The sequence below is a fragment of the Trichosurus vulpecula genome, chromosome 8 (assembly GCF_011100635.1).
Source record: "Trichosurus vulpecula isolate mTriVul1 chromosome 8, mTriVul1.pri, whole genome shotgun sequence".
Taxonomy (NCBI): domain Eukaryota; kingdom Metazoa; phylum Chordata; class Mammalia; order Diprotodontia; family Phalangeridae; genus Trichosurus; species Trichosurus vulpecula.
The window spans coordinates 115,628,048-115,646,721 of NC_050580.1; the positions used below are offsets into that span (position 1 = coordinate 115,628,048).

The window sequence follows — 18,674 nt, forward strand, 5'->3', positions numbered from 1 at the left end:
AATTGGCTCTACCCAAATCTAGAGTACGTATCAGACTATGCTCAGCTTTCCTCTACTTGGGGTTTTCTTGGCAAAGATACTGGAGTGGTTTGCCATTTCCTTCTCCAGCTCATTTTACAGATGACGAACTGAAGCAAACAGGGTTAAGTGACTTGCCCAGGGTCATACAGCCAGTGAGTGTCTGAGGCCAGATTTGAACTTGGGAAGAGGAGTCTTCCTGACTCCAAGCTGGGTGCTCTATCCTCTGTGCCACCTAGCTGCCCATATAAACAATTAGTCCATCCTTTTTGGATAGAATCAGTTGCACAAGAAGCAAATTCCTTTATCACTGCCCTCTACCTTTTGAGGAGTAAAATTACCATTAAAGCAGTTTGAGAATTTATCAGCAGCTTTGTTTTTGGCAGAGAGGCCCACTGACATCTGGGTGGCTGAAATTCCTTATCATTACTATATCAGGACTCTGTGGTAAGTTGCCTTAATTTTCTGAATTACTCTATTTTTTCCCTCTGCCTGGTTAGCCTGTAGTAATTTCCACAATATCATTGCTTCTCCCTTCACTGGGCTTTATTTAAGTGCTTACTATCATGTTTCTCCTTTCTAGTACTAGGATTTCCTCCAATAAATGTATAATGTTACTCTACTACCTTTTATCTGTTCTGTACCTTTTGGATGTTATACCCTTCAATAGCCACCCTCCTGTTGGTTACCTTTTCTCCACTCAAATAACCACCACTCTAGCTCTCTAGCTCTTGTTCTCCCCACATTCAGTCTCTCCCCACTCCAACTCACTCTCCACCTAGCTGCCAAAATGATTTTCCCAAAGAGCAGCAGCTGACCATGTTACATCCCTACTCAACAAACCCCAGCAGCACCCTATCACCTCCAGAATCAGATACAAACTCCCACGGCTGGCACTTGCAGTTCTTCATCATCTGGCACCTTCCTACATTCCTAGTTTTCTTATACATTACTGCTTTCCACACACCTTATCTCACCGAGCCATACTGGCTTACTTACTGGTCTTCATGTGATACTACTTCTCTGGTCTTCATTGCCTTTTCATTGGCTGTCCCAGTGCCTGGAATGTTGCCTGTTAGAATTTCTGTTTTTCTTCAGCTCACCTATTCCATGAAGTTTTCCTGATCTTCCCAGCTACTTATGTAATCTTTCTTGTGTATTCATTTTGTATATAATCTGTATATACTTATATACGTGTCTTCTCCCACTAAAATGTAAGTTCCTTGAGGCCAGGGACTGTTTCAATTTTGTTTTTGTATCCCCAGCACTTAGCATAGTACCTGGCACATAGTAGGCTCTTAACAAATGGTTTTTTTCCAACTCTAAAACAACAATTCCACGACTGTATATGGTTCCATCTATACAACCAAACCAAGATTGTTCACTACCATTTATATAAAGTGCTTGAATTATGCTTCGTGACTATGGTCAAAATATAGTGTCCCAAAAGTTTTAGAGCAATTTTAAGCTGTCTATACTAAGACTCTAGGGACAGCCTATACTTCATGAATACATTATTTTATTGTTGTAGCTGCACATCACAATCCTTCTACAACTTGGTAGGTTGCCTTTGAGAGTTGCTAGAAAGATGAGCTGTGGAGGGCCATATACTACTAAGTTTTACCGAATAGGGGAATGACATGGTCAGATCTGCACCTTAAGGAAAGTCATTTTGGCAACTTTATAGAGGATGGATTAGAGTGAAAAGAGACCTTAGGTGGAGAAATGAGTTAGAAGGCCATTGCAATAGTCCAGGCAAAAGGGAATGAGGGCTGTGGTGAATGAACAGTGAGAAAGGGTCAGCCATGCAGGCAGAGACAGCAATATTTGACATACAGAACAAGGGAAAGTGAGGAGTCAAGGATAACCCTGCCTTTGGGAACCTGTGAGACTGGAAGCTAGTACCCTAAACAGTAATGGAAGAATTTTATAAAAGATCAGATTTAGGAAAACGACAATGAGTTGTTGGGACTCATGTGTTTGAGGCCATACAGTTTGAATGTGTAATAAGCAGGTGGTGATACAGTGGGTAAGAAATAGACTGAGACAGACATATATAGATCTGAGTCATTTCCATAGAGATAATAAATCCAGTGGAGCCCCTGAGGTCACTAAGAACATATAGAAAGAAGGCCTAAGCCAGAGCCTTGGGGATATAACCACCGTTGGGGGATAATACAGATGATGATCCACCAAAGGAGACTAAGGAGTGGTCAGATAGAAAAATCAGGAGCATGTAGTATCCCCACAAAAACCCAGAGTGGTTGACAGTGGCAAATTGTGGTAGAGGGGAGAAAGAATGAAGACAGAAAAGTGTATCAGTGTTATTTGTTTTTAAGTAACTCTATCTGCTTGTTGAAATATGTAGAATATAGAACATTGTACAATGTGGTCGTTGAGAGAACACTGTACTTGGGAAACATAAAACCTGGGGTCACATCCTAACTATGATTAATTCACTCAACCTTAGTTTCTCATTTATAAAATGATGATAAAAATACTGGTATTCTCTGCCTCACAAGGCTCTTGTGAGGAAAGTGTTGTTAAGTGGGATTTCACTTCTAACAATCTGATATTCTCTAGAATTCTCCAAGCTCTAAAAGTCACTTCCTTGTCAGGACACGTGATGAACTGTGTAAGCTGGTTGACACTTCACTTCAGGATAGGGAGTACTGATATTTGGATTTTTTCCCTCCCTCATTCTTTAAGACAGGGAAGAACTGCTGCTAACTTTCAAAGGGATATTTTCTGCCAGCAGCCTTAACTATAATCTCTCTCATTACTAAACTAACTTTCTAGACCCCAATATAGCTGTAGAGCATAAGCTGCACAGACACTCAGATACATTTTTTTCTAAGACTTTTCACAACCTGCTTGCTATTTATCTTAATGGTCTTACCCTGCCCTTCTTGGTACTGGTGATACATTGAGACTATACCCAAAAATCTGATACTGTTTCTCTTAATGGGATAGTGTAGTAGAGTAGAAAAAGCGTTGGGTCTTGGGGTTGAAGACCTGTGTTCTAATGTGTCTCTGCCACTTAATACTAGTGTGATTGTGAGCAGGCCAGAACCTTTTTGGACTCAATTTTCTCATCTACAGGAGGAGGGAGTTGAACCATATTATCTCTCAGGGCCCTTCCCAATTTTAAATCTATCATCCTCACCCATAAGCAGGTGATAATACACAGCTGCTGTTAATTTTTAATTAATTTTTTTGGTTACATTTTAAGTTCTGAACTGTCTCCCTCCCACCCTACCCACTAGAGAAGACCACCATTTGATGCAGATTTATAAATATATGTAAAACTATACTATAAATACTTCTATTTATCAGTTCTTTCTCTGGAGGTGTATAGCATCTTCCTTCATAGGTCCTTTATAGTTGATTTAAGTATTCATAATACTCAGAATAACTTGGTTGTTCACAATTATTCTTCAAACAATATTGCTGTTACTGTATACAATGTTCTCTTGGTTCCACTCACTTCGCATTTCATTATTTCATGTGTTTCTTTCCATGTATTTCCAAGTCTTTCCATATATTTTCTAAAATCAACCAGCTCATTATTTCTTATAGTGCAGTAGTATGATGGGCATCCCCTCAATTTCCATGCTTTAAGTGTCAAATGAGAATTTAAAACTGCTTTATGTCAGGTACTAAGGCCACTGGATTAAAAAATCAGATGTTAATAGATGATGGGTGATCTAACTAAAATGAATTTATTTCTCTCTGATTGTTGGTAGGTGACAACAGTCAGATATAGAACTGAGTCGGAGATTAAAGCTTCCATACTCATGGCTCAAAGTAGCCTATTTCAAAATTGAAGGGGACTTTTTCAGGTCAAAAACATCTTTTTGGCCTTTATACCTTGTATCCCACCTCTCCAACACAGACAAAGTGTGTGGAGTCTGAATACACTTCAAAAGTATCCCCACCCAGGAGATGGGATTTTTTACATACCAAACTGAAGTCCCTTAATCCTGATGAATTAGGATTTTTAGAAATGTTAAGTCTTTTATGAGAAACAGGTGCTAAGTCAATACATCCTTATGGTACGAATACTGCTCCATTTTCCCCAAGCATTCATGTACCTTAACTTTAAACAATAGATATGTCCTTGAAAAGTTGGTACAAACTAATTTTTAAAAATAAAATCAGTTTAAATGCAGAAGAGCTGGATGTTTAAAGGAATCCTAAGGTGATTCTTATGTAATGCAAATAAATGCCTCACCCCACAAATGTTTTAAATTCAGATTTGTATGCATCGTTTTGAGTGTGGGACACTACCTTCTGTAGTGCAGAATGAGGTCTGTTGATTTTGATGATTCATTGGTACAATTCTTACCTCCCATGAAGGAGACTCTGGTTCAATTTCTAGATGATGAAAAAAAATCAAATATGGAGTCTCAATTACTGATTTCAACATGAGTTTCCCTATGGCTACCTGTCCATAGGTTCATTTGGACAGAGTTGGAGAAAGGGAAAATTGGTGGTCTCACAGAATTGCTTGAACTTTCTATAAACTGGGAGAGTTCCTCTATGCCCAAAGGGTGATAAAACCATGCTTATTCTTTGACCCGGCAATACCACTACAAGATCTAGTATCCCAAAGAGATCAAATAAAAAGGAAAAGGACTTAAATGTACAAAAATATTTATAGCAGCTCTTTTTGTGGTGGCAAAGAATTGGAAGTTGAGGGGATGCATATTAATTGGGGAAAAGCTGAACAAATTGTGGTATATAATTGTAATGAAATACTATTGTGCCAAAAGAAATGAAAAATGGTTTCAGAGAGACTTGGGGAGATTTATATGAACTGATGCAAGTAAAGTGAGCAGAACCAGGAAAACGCTGTATACACAGTAAAAGCAGTATTTTAATGATAATCAACTGTGAAAGACTTAGCTGCTCTGATCAATACAATGATCCATGACAATTTCAAAGGACTCACGATGAAAAATGCTATCCACCTCTAGAGAGAGAACTGGTGAATTCTGAGTGAAGATTGAAGAATACTTTCAACATTTCTATTTCTTGCTTTTTCTTTTTTTGCCACATGGCTAATATGGAAATATGTTTTGCATAACATCACATGTATAATAGACAAATTGCTTGCCTTCTCAATGGATAAGGGAGCAGTGAGAAGGGTGAGAATCTGAAATTCAAAATAAAAAAATGAATTGAAAAACATAATTGAAAACGAATAAATGGAGATGGTTTCTGTCCTAAGGGGTTGTTGTAAAATCTGGATCCATCACGCTATGACATACGTAAGAGGATGTGAAAACTGTGAAATATTACATAAATATAAGGTATCACTAATTAAATGCTTTTAGAAGAGGTTCATGGTCTCATGGAATATTAGAGATGAGTGGGACCTTGTAGATCACTATTTCATAGAGCAGGAAGCTCTATAGTTGCAAATAGCCCCAAAGGAAATGCAGGCTTGATTTGTTCTTGACCTGAAAAGAAGCAAGACCTTGTACAAAGAAAAGCAACACTTTAGTGGTTTTAGAATTTAGTCTCAAGACTAGCTTTTAATCCAAAGTGAAAGTGCAATGTAACTCATTTCACTGTTACGACGTCTTGCCATTTCAGATTTCCCAAAGTGATCTTTGCTTATTAAATTTAGAGGAACAGTGTGCCATTGTTCAGTCATTTTTAGTCATGTCTGACTCTTTGCGAAACCTTTTTGGGGTTTTCTCGTCAAAGATACTGGAGTGATTTGCCATTTCCTTCTCCAGCTCATTTTACAGATAAAGAAACTAAGGCAAACACTGACTTGCCCAGGGTCACACAACTAGTAAATGTCTGAGGCTGGATTTGAACTCAGGTCTAGCCCCAGCACTCTATTCACCGCACAACCTACTGCCCAACAGTGGCGTAGTGGAGAGTAGACTGGGAGTTAGAAAACCTGGTTTGAATACCAGTTCAGTTACTACTAAATAATGTATAAATGGGAAGTATGGTTCTTAGTTAAGTTATTAAAGTATCTGTTGGTCTGGGTGATAGGAATGGTGGTCCTTTTAACATAACTAACAAAAAAAATCTTCCAAAATGCAGATAACATATCCTATTACTTCCTAATGATTCCACCAATACCTGCTTCAACACGTAAATTACAAACTGACTATTAAACTGAAATAAAAACAGCGAAATAAATATTTTTAAACAAACAACATCTTCAAAAGATGAAACCTACTTCCATATCTGAGTTATAAAGAACATATTATGCATTAGGGTTTCCTCAAGAAAACAAGAATATTGCTTATACACAGCAAATTTTCCTAATTAATGACATAAGCCTATTGTAAACTACTTTAGCAACTGTAGGGGAAGGTGTTTGTGTATGATATAACTTGGAACACAGTATTCCTCTTACACCAACTAAAACAGATTTAGACTTAAGCAAACATTTGAGTAATACTGTAGGGGATAAAAAAAATTGATTTATATAATCTGATTTAAGCAAACATTTCCACTAAAAGTGTAGCTATGGAGAAAAGACAAAAAAAAAAGAGAGAAATCTTTTTAAAAATGTATTTTAAAATGTTATTACCCAATTGCAATTCAACAAATCCAACACATTTTCTGTACAGAAATAAGTCAAGGACCTATGATTTTGTCCACCAGCCCACATTTCAATCCATCTCTAATCTAGAACCTTAGAGACTTTCCTGAAGCTCTGGGAAGTGACTGTCCTTGACTTCAAGTCTAGGGCTCTACTCACTGCCAAGCTGCTTCTATACATTTATATCTCTTAATACTTGTTATTAATAATAGTCAAGGCAATAGACACTGTCACTGGAGCGAAGGGAGGTGAGCTCCAGTCTCAGTGATGATGATTACTTGTGTGACCTTAGACAAGCCTCTCGGCCTTCCTGACACTTGGATCATCTGTAAAAATGAGATGTGTAAAGTAGGTAATCTCTAAGGTCTCTTTCAGCTCTTTTTAAGTGTATGGTTCCATAAACTTTAAGTAAAAGTCCATAAAATAAGCTTTAGGGCAGGTATGTAGTATTAACAAACCAGTTCTAAATTTTAAGAATTGGACCATAATGGTTTGGTTTGAGTATGTCCAGTAATAACGGAAGGTTGGCTTTAGTTTACTTCGCCTTATTAGTTATGTGACATTTTGACATTTCCAACATTCCTAGAGTATTTTCAGAGACCTGTTTTTCTTCAAAGCACTATCTTTCAAGTATCTTACAAATTTGCTTCTTTAGTATTTAAAAAAAAGTTCCGCAAAAGACAACGTTCATTTCTGGCTTTTTTGGTTTCTTTTAGGGAGCTTCCGCTTGCCTTTTCAATTTCTCCAAAATCTCTTCTGGTGTTGTGGATGCCAAAATCTTTACCACTTTTTCACGAGATTTACCACCCTAGTTCAAAATAAAATAAAGAATGTCAAACATAACATTCAAATAAAAGACTGCAGTGAACATAGGTGAACAACAATTTTCTCACAAAGTTGTCTACATCCAACAATTCAATTCAATAAACATTAATTAAGCGCATATTAACCTAGTACAAACCCTACCCACTGGGAAGATAAAAAGTTTAGGTAAGACATAAACCCCTTCTCCGTAAGGAGCTTACAAACTAATAAGAAGACACGACACACACACAAACAACAACAATTCAAAATGATTTATGATAAATGTTAGAAAGGCACATGTACTACGTGAGATCTAGGATGAAAGGGCAAGAAGGAACGTCACCACCAACTGAAGAGATCAGAGAAGGCCTTCCTGGAGAAAGTGAAATAGTTAGGCTTTAAAAAAGGTAGGAATACAACAAGTGGAGGGGAAGACATTAAAAACACAGCAAACATAGTGAGTAAAGTGATGGAGGCAGACAAGTTCAGAATGTGTACAGGAAATGGTGAGTAATCTAGTTTGGCTACAGCGTAGTATATTTGGAAGGCAATAATACAACATAAGACTGGAAGGCCTCAGATGCCGGGAAAGGGAGTGTGAACTTCAAAATAGGTAATGGGAAGCCACTGAAAGGTTTTAAGCAAAAGAGTGACATGACTAGATCTAGGCAAAAGCAAGACAAGTCTAGCAGCCATATGATAGTTTAGAGGCTAATGAAATGGGTCAGGTAAATAGTAAAGAGTCTGTGTGTACTTGTGTTGTGCCAGGGGAAATAGAAATATATCCTTTTCCCTTACCCATCCCTTGCAAAAAAAAATAAAAATGCAAAATAAAAAAAAACTGGTTCTGCAATTTGTGTGACTTTTGACAAGTAATGTAATCTCTGTAGGCCTCAGCTTCATCTGTAAAATGATGAAATTAGGGGGCAGCTAGGTGGCATCATGGGTAGGGCACTGGCCCTGGAGGCAGGAAGACCCGAGCTCAAATCTGGTCTCAGACACTTGCCACTTACTAGATGTGTGACCCTGGGCAAGTCACTTAACCTCAATTACCTTGCCCTCCCCCTCACCTCATTCCCTACCCCGCCCCCAAAAGAGATGAGATTTTTTTTTTCTTTTTGGTCTGAACCTATGACTTCATTACTTGAGGAAATTCCTGGTAAGAAAACTCCCTCTACCCATTCAGATTAGCAACTCTTCTGCAATTTACAGTGTTAAAAAATTACCTGGTAAACTGAGAGGTTGAATGACTTGCCCAGAGTCACACAGCCAGTATCTGTCAGAAGTGGGACTCCAATCTAGGTCATCCTGACTCAAAGGCTGCTCTTCATCCACTTTGCCATGCTGCCTCCCCTAACTTTCATGGCAGCTCTCATTTTACATTTTAAGTCACGTAATCCTAGGCTGACAAATTTTCAAGCATGAAAGAAGTGAACTGACAGAACTCTCTTTGGATTACCTCAATTTTCTCAGTACAGGAGGAGCCAAAGGCACTACTTTAAAGTGTGCTAGGGTAGGCTAAAGAAGAGAAGTTTTGCATTAATTGTGGTGGGCAATTAGGTAGAAAGGCCATAAGGGAAGATTGCCTAGCATCAATGAGGGGCCAGTTAAGGTCGGTAAGATTAGTTTAATTTTGTGACTTTTGCCAATGTGATGCTAATGGATTCAACTGTGTCTCGGACATCTCAAATTGGATATCCCTTAGGAAAATCAAATTCAGTATGTCAAAAACAGAACTCATCTTTCTCATTAAGACCTCCCCTTTTCCAAACTTCTTTACTATTGCAGAAGGCACCACCATCCTCATTGCTCAGGCTCACAGCCTGAGATTCTCAACTCCTTTCTCAAACTCACTCCATATAACCAATCCATTTATAAGGTTTGTTGCTTCTACCTTCCGAACATCTCTTATATACACCCCTTTCTTTCCACTCTCTAGGTAGAGGGTGTGATCAGTTTCGTGACTGAACATTGTCAATTGCTCTCTAAAACCTTTGTAACGACCTACCATCCCATCAACAATATAAGAGAGGTCCTATTTTCTTGAAGCTTCAACATTTAATTTAATCATTGTTTTGCTATTTTTGCCATTCAAGTGGGTTTAAGAGATTATCATAACTTCTCCTTGATTTGACTTAGGGAATTTAATTCTCTATTTAGGGAACTTAAGCACCTTTTCATATGGTTTAAGCTATTAATAGCTTATAATCAAAATAGAGGTTTGTGAATGGAATTACAAAGGTCATCCTTTAGAAGTAATATAACTCTAGGAGATGGTGAGGTATGAGGTAGGGCACAAAACTAAGAAGGTTAAGATGTTGTGTGGTTAGGATATCAGCAGTGTCACTGCCATGAACTCGTAAGTGCCTGAGAATGAAGGTAATCATACGGGGTAGCAGCTATTTTTCTTCCCACTTTACAGATGAGGGAAGTGAGATTCCCTGAGATTTGAACAAGGTCACACTCCTAGACATGACCAAGGCAGGATGTGAATCCAGGCGTTCTTGTTTCAAGTACAGCACTCTATCCATTCTGGTACGTTGTTGGGAAGAAGGGACTTAACCTGAGCTTTAAAAGCTGTGTAGAATTTGGAGATGAAAACGAGGATGAAATAAACTTCATTCAGAAGAACCAGCTTGAAGAAAGGGATAGAAGTGGCAATAAATACAGGCTACGAGTGAAGTAGGAAGAAGACAGATTTCACTGAAGTGCAGATTCCAATGCAGTCGTAGAAACATGTACGCTTAGATCATTCTTCCATGCTGAGGAATTGAAGATAACACTGTATAAGATAGGTAATGTAAAGTCCAAATATAATAGATCTTGAAACTTATTATTTCAGAATTTGGATCAAATTCACAAACTGCAACATACAATACCTTGTAAAAATAGGGGCTCAATACATGTTTACTGACTCTATCCTGTCATTCACCAAATGTTTATTCTATTCACACGATTTCTCTTTAATGGAGACTATAAGCTCACCATTGCAGGCAAGTAATGTATCTTATACTTCTAATACTACTACTACTAGATAAAATTTCTATAGTACCTACTATGTGCTAGGCACCATGCTAAGTGCTTTACAGTTATTATCTCATTTGATCCTCAAAACAACCCTGGGAAGTAGGTGCTATTATTATCCCCACTTTACAGATGAGGAAACTGAAGCAAACAGAGTTGAAGCAACTTGCCCAGGTTCACACAGCTAGAAAGTTTCTGAGGCCAAATTTGAAACTCAGGTCTTCCTGACTCCAGGCCCAGTGCTCTATCTATTGTGTCACCAGCTGCCTCACTTCTTTCATATTTAAAAGAATTGTATTGTATTGTAAAAGCATTGTATTTAGTGAGCACTAAAAATGTGCTGACATGATGAAAGCAATATCTTAGGAAAATTAAAGTCTGGCAGCATTGTTTGGAAATGGATTGAAGGAGAGAACTCTGCAGATAGGAAGACTACCTAGGATATAATAGTGTCAGCAGGATCCTGGACTGAAGAGTCAGCTGGAATGGTGAAGACACAAATCCAAATGTCATTCTGAAACACACACACACACACCCACCCCACATACCTTATCTAAGATAACATCACTCTTCCTAAGTTCCAGGACCTTGGAAAGATACCGACAGAGTTCTGCATTAGCCTCCCCTTCGGATGGAGGTGCAGCAATAGCTACACTTACGTTCTCAGTTGTCACATCTGTAACAAAAATGGTTTGAAATTTTGACCTGAAGGTGCTCATTTTAAAGTATGTTAGTTAAATTAGACATAAAGAAACAATACAAAATATAAATCTGAGGGTTTTTTTAAACCAGATGTGTGATTTTATTACTATATGCCGGGTAAGGCTCCCTGTACCTGCTTAGCAACTAATAAATGTTAAAAGAGTGGCTTAGGGAACTGTGAAGATAAGTGATTAACCCAGGGTCACAGAGCCAATCTACGTGAGAGGTGAGACTTGTATGTAGGTCTTTCTGACTCTGAAGCTAGCTCTCTATCCACTATATCATGCAGCCTCTAAGAGACAAATATGCCCCTTCAAGTGAATTTTTTCCCCTCAATCCCATAGCTTCATTTACCACTTTTGTGCAGATGACTTCCAAATCTCTACCACCAATCCTGGTCTCTACTGAGCTCCAGACCCACACCTCTAACAGGACATCTCAACATGACTGTGTCATTGACACTCCAAGTCTATTATGTCCATAACTGGGGTGCCCCATCATCCCCCAAACAAGCTCTTCCTTCTGACTTCATTATTTCTGTCTGTAGAACCACTCAAAAACTGTCAAAACCCTGGTGTTAGCTTTGACACTGCTTTCCCTTACTTCTCAAATTTAATCAGTTACTAAATCCTGTTGATTCCACCTCCACAACATCACTATCCAAAATTGCAACTACCTTAACCCAGGCTGTCATTAGGTATCTCAGTGCCACCCACCTAGACAATTTCAACTGCCTCCTAAAGAACTTCCTTCCTCACTCTAATCTGTCCATCACACTTGTACCAGAATAATCTTGAGACTTAAATCCCGGTACTTCCTCAAAAATTTTGGTGGCTTCTTCTTGCCACCAGACTAAAACACTTTGGCCTAGCATTCAAGGCCTTTCGAAGTCTAGCACTAGCCTATTTTTTCTACCTTATCTCCCATTACTTAGCCCCACACACTACACACCAGCGAAGCAGAACATGTATTGTGCTCTTACGCCTTTGTGCTTAGGCTATTGCCTGTGCCTAGAATGCTCACCCTCCCTTTCTTCACACTCTAAATTCCTACTTGGTCTTTAAAACCTAAGTGAAGTACCACCTCTGCTAAGGCTTTCCTGATCCCCCAGACCTCTCATACCATAGTGTCTTACAATCCTAAGAAAGCACTTATCACGTAATATTATAGATTATATTTATCTGTATATGCTATCCTCCTACTAAACCATAAGCTCCAGGGGTGCAGGGACAATCTAAGTTTTACCTCTTTCCCCAACCGCCCAGCAGGGCTCTACAACCTCAATGGGCCTAATTTCCTGATCTATAAATTTAGACTTGACTAAAATCATTCATTCACTCACATACCAAACAGGTAAGTGCATATGATGTAAAAGGCACTGAGTATCACTTCTAGCTCTAAAATTCAATTCTATGACTCAGAATCTATGGGACAAAAATGAACTGGATGAAAATTTGAACTTACTCTATAGAAGCTGTTCACACTGTCTCGCTTCCAGACCCCCAACCAATGCTGCCTCATAGAGAACAATCTGTCAGTATTGTCTCAATGTTACTTAGAATCATAAGATTTGGAACTGGAAAATTCTTTAGAAGTCTACTAGTCCAATTGCATTATTTTACAGATGAGGAAACTGAGGCCCAGAGAGCTGAAGTGTCCTACCTATAATCAAATAGGTAGTAAATGACAGAACTGAGATTCAAACCCAGGTCTTCTAACTTTAAATCCATAGCTCTTTCCAGCTGCCTCATGAGCCTGTTAGTCTATTATCTCAGCCCCTCCCTCAGGTACTTGTTTAGGTGACTTGTGTAAACTTGGACAAGTCAGAGATTACAGAATTTTAGAGTTGGAAGAGACCTCAATGGCTGTTATAATACAACATATCTGAAAAAAACTTTCCCTTCAACATACATGAGTGGTCATCCAATTTGACTTAAATATCTGCAACATGGGGAGTCTACCTCCTTTAGCAGCTCATTCCATTTTGAGAAAACTCTAATTTGTCAAGTTTATATATTATCCCTCTGCAATATTCACCCATTGCTTCTAGTTCTGTCTTCTGAAGCTAATCAGAATAAGCCTAATCTCTCTTAAACCAAGTCAAATTTCACTATTCTGGTGACCTTTTCCTGAAGATTCTCTAGTTTATAAATGCCCTTCCCAACATGTGGCCCCCAGAACTGAAACAATACTTCAGATACAGTCTGACAAGGACAGGGTATAGAAAGGTGATCCCTTATATTCTTAGAGGCCATAACCCTTTGAATGTAGATTTTATTAAATTTCCTAGTTGCCATGGCAAACTGCTAACTCATATTGAATTTGCATTCTACTAAAACCTTAAGATCTTTTTCAACCTGCTACCTAGTTATGATTCCTCCACCTTGTACTCGGGTTTAAAAAATCAAATTTACACCTATAAAATTTTTTTTTTCTATTAAACACAGTCACCATTCTAGTTCTGGCCTTTACCACTTGTTGCTGGACAATTAAAATAATAGCTAGCACTTATATAGCACTTTAAGGTTTACAAAATGCTTTATAAATATTATCTTGTTTGATCTTCACAACAACCCTGAATGAGGAAGTCCCATGTTACGAGGGTAGGAATAGGGTAAGAAAAGCCAAATACTGAGCTCCTTGAGAAATGAGGAGAGGTCAGTTTTGATCTGAATGATAACTATTGAACTTCAAAGGATTCACTGTTGACTGATGTCAACAAAAGGAGTCTGGAAATGGCAATGAGGAGCAAATTCAGAACATATTCCCAGCCAGGTCCAATGTAATGTAGTCAGTAAAGGGGCAGTATGAGAGAAAACTGTAGTCACTAATAGAGAGGATGGTCAAGGTTGCAGTGCCATCTGGAGGATGCCAGGTGTCTGTGTGTGTAAGGAGATAAGAAGTATGAGAGAAAAAGGTATAGAATGAAGGGAAGGTTGCTAGTTACTGAACCGGAATTATAGTGAGCCTAGTGGAAAAGGCAGGCAGAGTTAGGGGACTTGAGAGGTGTGGGGCTGAAGAGGATAGAGAAAGAGTAGGTGAGGGGTTGGGAGTATTTTACTCCTAGGTAGTTGGTGATTCAATAACATAGGGGAAAGGAAGAGTAACAGGTGATGAGATTTTACCACCTAGGCACAGAGAGTGGCAAAGGTGAAAATCCTGATTCAGGGCTATTTCCACAATACCATGATACTCTTCTTTTTTACCTCCCATATAATTTCCCTAATAACTTAAAACTTCCACTCCTGGAAGGGAACAAGGTAAAGCTAACCAAAAGCTAAAGCCTAAGTTCTATATATGACAACAATAATTTCTGACATCTGCATAGCAATTTACAATTTACAATATGCTTCCTACATATCTTTTCACTTGATACCTACATTATGTATCTCACAAGACTATATTATTATCTCCATCTTAGAAATGAGGAAACTGAGAGTAAACTTAAATGTCACGATTTTTACACAGCTAGTACTGGTTAGAAGAAGGATTTGAACTCAGGTCCCTCAATTCCAATTCTAGTGTTCTTTCTATTATCCCACATTGAATCTTTCACAAGTCCCATGGTATTCAAAGTAATATTTAAAAAGAAGCCAGACAATCTCTTAGAAAATTTTCTATATCTATAATATACTGTATTTAAACAAACTGTGGTACATGAATGCAATGGAATATTACTCTGCTGTAAGAAATGAAGAACGTGATGAATACAGAGAAGCATGGAAAGATTTACATGAACTGATGCGGAGTTAATATAATAAAATTATAAAGATTAAGCATGACTCTAATGAAGCAATATGAGAAAACAGCCCCAACTTACCTCTTCATGGAGGTGGGAGGTCCACAGGAGTTACGTATGTTTTCAGACATTTTTAATGTATTGATAGGCTGTGCTAATTTTTTTCCCCTTAAAAGTACTATTTATTATATGGGATGCCTATGTGGGAATGCGAAAGAGAAGGCTAGTGGGGATATCCAAAAGGATAGAAGATGCAAGAAACAGAAGACACCAATAAAACCTTATTTTTAAAAATGTAGTGTATTAATTTTCAAAACAATGATAATACACAGAAGCTCGGCAACTTATTGTAGATTCTAGAATCTAGAAATGGAGAAAATAGCTTCTAGCTTTCAAATCCTAGGATCCTAGAACCTCTAAATTTCATGATCAATTCTGGGTTACAGAAGTAGGAAACAAATGCATTGGCAAAACAAGTTCCAACTACACAAGTTAGGGCAAATAATGTGTATAGGGGCCACAAACCCATCACATACTCAGTGGGCAGTATTCAACTACTTGGTTCAAATATACCTGTTACGGCATTTTGTTTGGAGCCAGGTTTGGCATGAATGGCTATTGTGATGGAACCACTCTGATCAACCGCCACAGGTCCAGTGGGAGGAAGTGTTTTCACCGGCTCCTTATTCTGGCCTTTCCCCTAAAAGAGTAGTAACAACATCACCTTACATTTACATCATGCTTTATGGTTACAAAGTGCTTACACACACACAACTTTATCTGATTCTTAGAAAACTACCCTCTTCAAATTTTTATACAGAAGACATCTTTTTGGTACATAGTTTATTTGCATTTAGACTGAGTCCCTTGACCGCAAGGCCTGCTTTGGCCTCTCTCTGTAGCCTAAGCACAGCGCCTGGCATAGTAAACACTTGTTGACTTGACTTCTCATACTTTACTCTTATGTTGGTATACTTTATCCCCCCAATATACTCAGCATATTGGGCAACGTGGTACACCAAAAAGAACACCGGATTTGGAGTCACAGAACATAGTTTGACTATTCTGCTGGTTATTACCTCTCTGACCTTGGACAAGCACCTTAACCTCCCTAGGCCTCAGTTTTTTCATTCAGCCTCCTTATTTTACACATAAGATGACTTATAAAAAGCCCTTTCCAGTTCTAAATCTGTGAGTTTTCTGCCTCATGAACCTTCCCACCTCACTGCTTCTGTTCACAGTTTTCTCCCTCTCTGAAAGGCCTTCTCTTCTATCCCAATGCAACAAGTGCTATCTATCCTCACTTTAAGACCCAGTTCAAATGACACCTCTGCTGAAGTCTTCCTGTTTACCTTCCACTCTGCATGCAAAGCTGGAATAATTTCTCTCTGACCCCCTCCCTCCAACCTCTGTTGGTAAATTCCCTATGAAATTTTTAACATAACAGTCTGCCCTGCACTATAATTATTTGTATCCATTATATTGTAAGCTATGTGAGATTAAGGAACATGTAGTTGTAGTCCCCAGAGAGCCCCCTTGGCATTCATTTAATGTTTATAAATGCATTAATTCAACAAACATTAAATGCCTATTATATTCAAGGCACTGTGTTAGATACTGACACAAAGATGAAAAAGTTTGCTCTCAGGTAGCTTACAACCCAATAGGAGGCATAAGACACACACAAAGCAACATGCTATGAGGCCGAATGTGAAAGGTAAAGAATAGGTCTAAAGCACTGTAAGAAATATGAGGGAGGAAGGTGATCAATTTGACTTGGGGCCATAAGGACAAGCTTCATGGAGGTGGCACCTAATTTAGGCTTTGAAGGAAGACTGCAACAAAGATGTAAAATGACTCCATACATCAAGTCAGGGAAGGTTAGAAAGACTGAGAAACAATGCCCAGTTTGTCTAATGATTCAGTTTAGCTAAACCTTCAAATCTGGGGAGGGGAGTAAACTTTGAGGGTTACTCTCTAAGTGACCATGAAGAAAAGTTCTCTTACGTGAGGTTTCTTTAACTCTAAGATAGGAAAAACAATACTTGAGTTACCCACTTCTCACATGGTCACTCTGAGAAACGCGTTTCGTAATCCTATCCATCAACATGAATAGATTACTATTATACTTAAGGATAGAAAGGCGGAAGAGAACTTGAACAAAGAGCAGTAGAAAAGACTGGAGTCAGACTGTAAGAGGTCCTGAATGCTAAAGTATTTTGTATTAATTCTATAGGCAATGGGGAAATGTAAAGATTTCTGAGCAGGGAAGTGATATGCTCAGATCTGGGCTTTAAATTTTTACTGTGACAGGTGTTGTGAAGGGCAGATTGGAGAAAACCAGTTAGGAGACTATCCCATGGTGCAGGCAAGAGGTGTTAAAATGTTAGGGTGAATAGAAAGGAAATAATCTGTATTAGAGGTATCTCTGAAGTAGAATCAATAGCACTTGGAAACTAACAGGGTCAAGAAAAGGAAAGGGTAAAAAATAACTAAGCTTTTGAGCATGGATAATTGGAAAGCGGCCATCAGCAAGAGGAAAATGCAGGAGTTGTTGGTGAAGATGTTTGCTTCCATAGGTTTGCTATTAGCTGTTGGTAAGGGCAGAGAACAAGCAAGTAATTGAAAAATGGGACCAGAACCCTGGGGAAGAGTTTGGGGCTAGAGACAAATATTTTGCAAGTCATTTTCACTGAAATGATCATTGAAGTCGGCGAGTGGATTCATTAATATTCAACAAAAGGTCCAAAATGATAGATACCATGCAGAGTGCTGGAATTGCAGTCAGGGGACCCACATTTCAATCCTGGCTGTTAACTAACTGTGGCCTTCAGCACGTCATTCAACCTTAGCATAAGATCACAGATTTAGATGCGGAAGGGGCATTAGGGGCCATTTAGTCTAACTCCCTCATTTTGTAGATGAGACTGAGGCCCGGGAGATTAAGGGACAGGCCCAAGGTCCGCTAGGTGGCAGAGTCCACTGACTTACGTCCAACAGCACTCAGTCCACTGCACCATCCTGCCTCATTTCCTTGCCCTTTTGAGGCACTATGTCACTGGTTGTTGTGTGCAACGTTCTTGGACACCCGAAAGCCTTAAATCAAAGTGAGTCAATGTGATAAAGGCACTCCGTGCTAAGCAGGGGATGTGACGAGACGGAAAACAAGGGGGCCGGCGGGCGAGGAGTGTAAACCCTAGGACTCGTTCACCAAAAATACGCTTTTACCAGGTGGAGCATCATCAGGGTTAGGTGCAGCCTAAGAAACAGGACCTGCCCTGACCCCGGGGCTCTTTCACCTCTCCGGACCTCAGTTTCCTCATATGGAAAAGGAGAATGACGACCGGCAAAGTGACCACGAAGGCCCCACCCAGAGCAAGCGGGGCCTCAATGACGCCCCCGGAGCCCGTCGGGGCAGAGCACGAAGAGGAGTCGGGAGTCCCAGGCCACGTTCGGCCTCACACACGTAGCGAAGCCGCGCGGGACCTCAGCGTCCCCGTCTGTAAAACGAAAGGGCGCCTCGGGGCCCTCACCACTCCACATAAACTTCCTCATATCCGGTTTCCCCCCAAGACGCGCGTCGCGGATATTCGAGGGTCGCGGCACAAGCCTTGCCCGGGCCCACTGACCTTCTTGGGCATCCTGGCGCCAGAAGCGAGCCTAACCTCCGCCGCCGCCTGGGCGCAGACAGCCCAGCGGCAGAGATGGAGCATGGGCCGCTGGGTCCCCTCCCCCGAAAAAAAATAGCCGGTGCTCGGCCGTCCCGGCCCTCGCGCCTGCGCCCTGACGCACGAAGGGAGGGAGGGGCTGAAC

The 18,674-nt window shown here is 39.6% G+C and overlaps 1 protein-coding gene across 1 annotated transcript; it reads right to left on the reverse strand.

The window, feature by feature from the left end:
• Positions 1 to 5,527: 5,527 nt before the first annotated feature.
• On the reverse strand, positions 5,528 to 18,671 carry C8H15orf40 (chromosome 8 C15orf40 homolog). The gene is made up of 4 exons (XM_036737052.1): positions 18,491 to 18,671; positions 15,435 to 15,561; positions 10,969 to 11,096; positions 5,528 to 7,400 (listed from the first exon to the last, which is right to left on the reverse strand). Exons 1-4 carry the CDS (start codon positions 18,572 to 18,574, stop codon positions 7,305 to 7,307), a joined length of 435 nt encoding a protein of 144 aa, XP_036592947.1. The 5' UTR covers positions 18,575 to 18,671; the 3' UTR covers positions 5,528 to 7,304.
• Between the last annotated feature and the right edge of the window lie 3 nt (positions 18,672 to 18,674).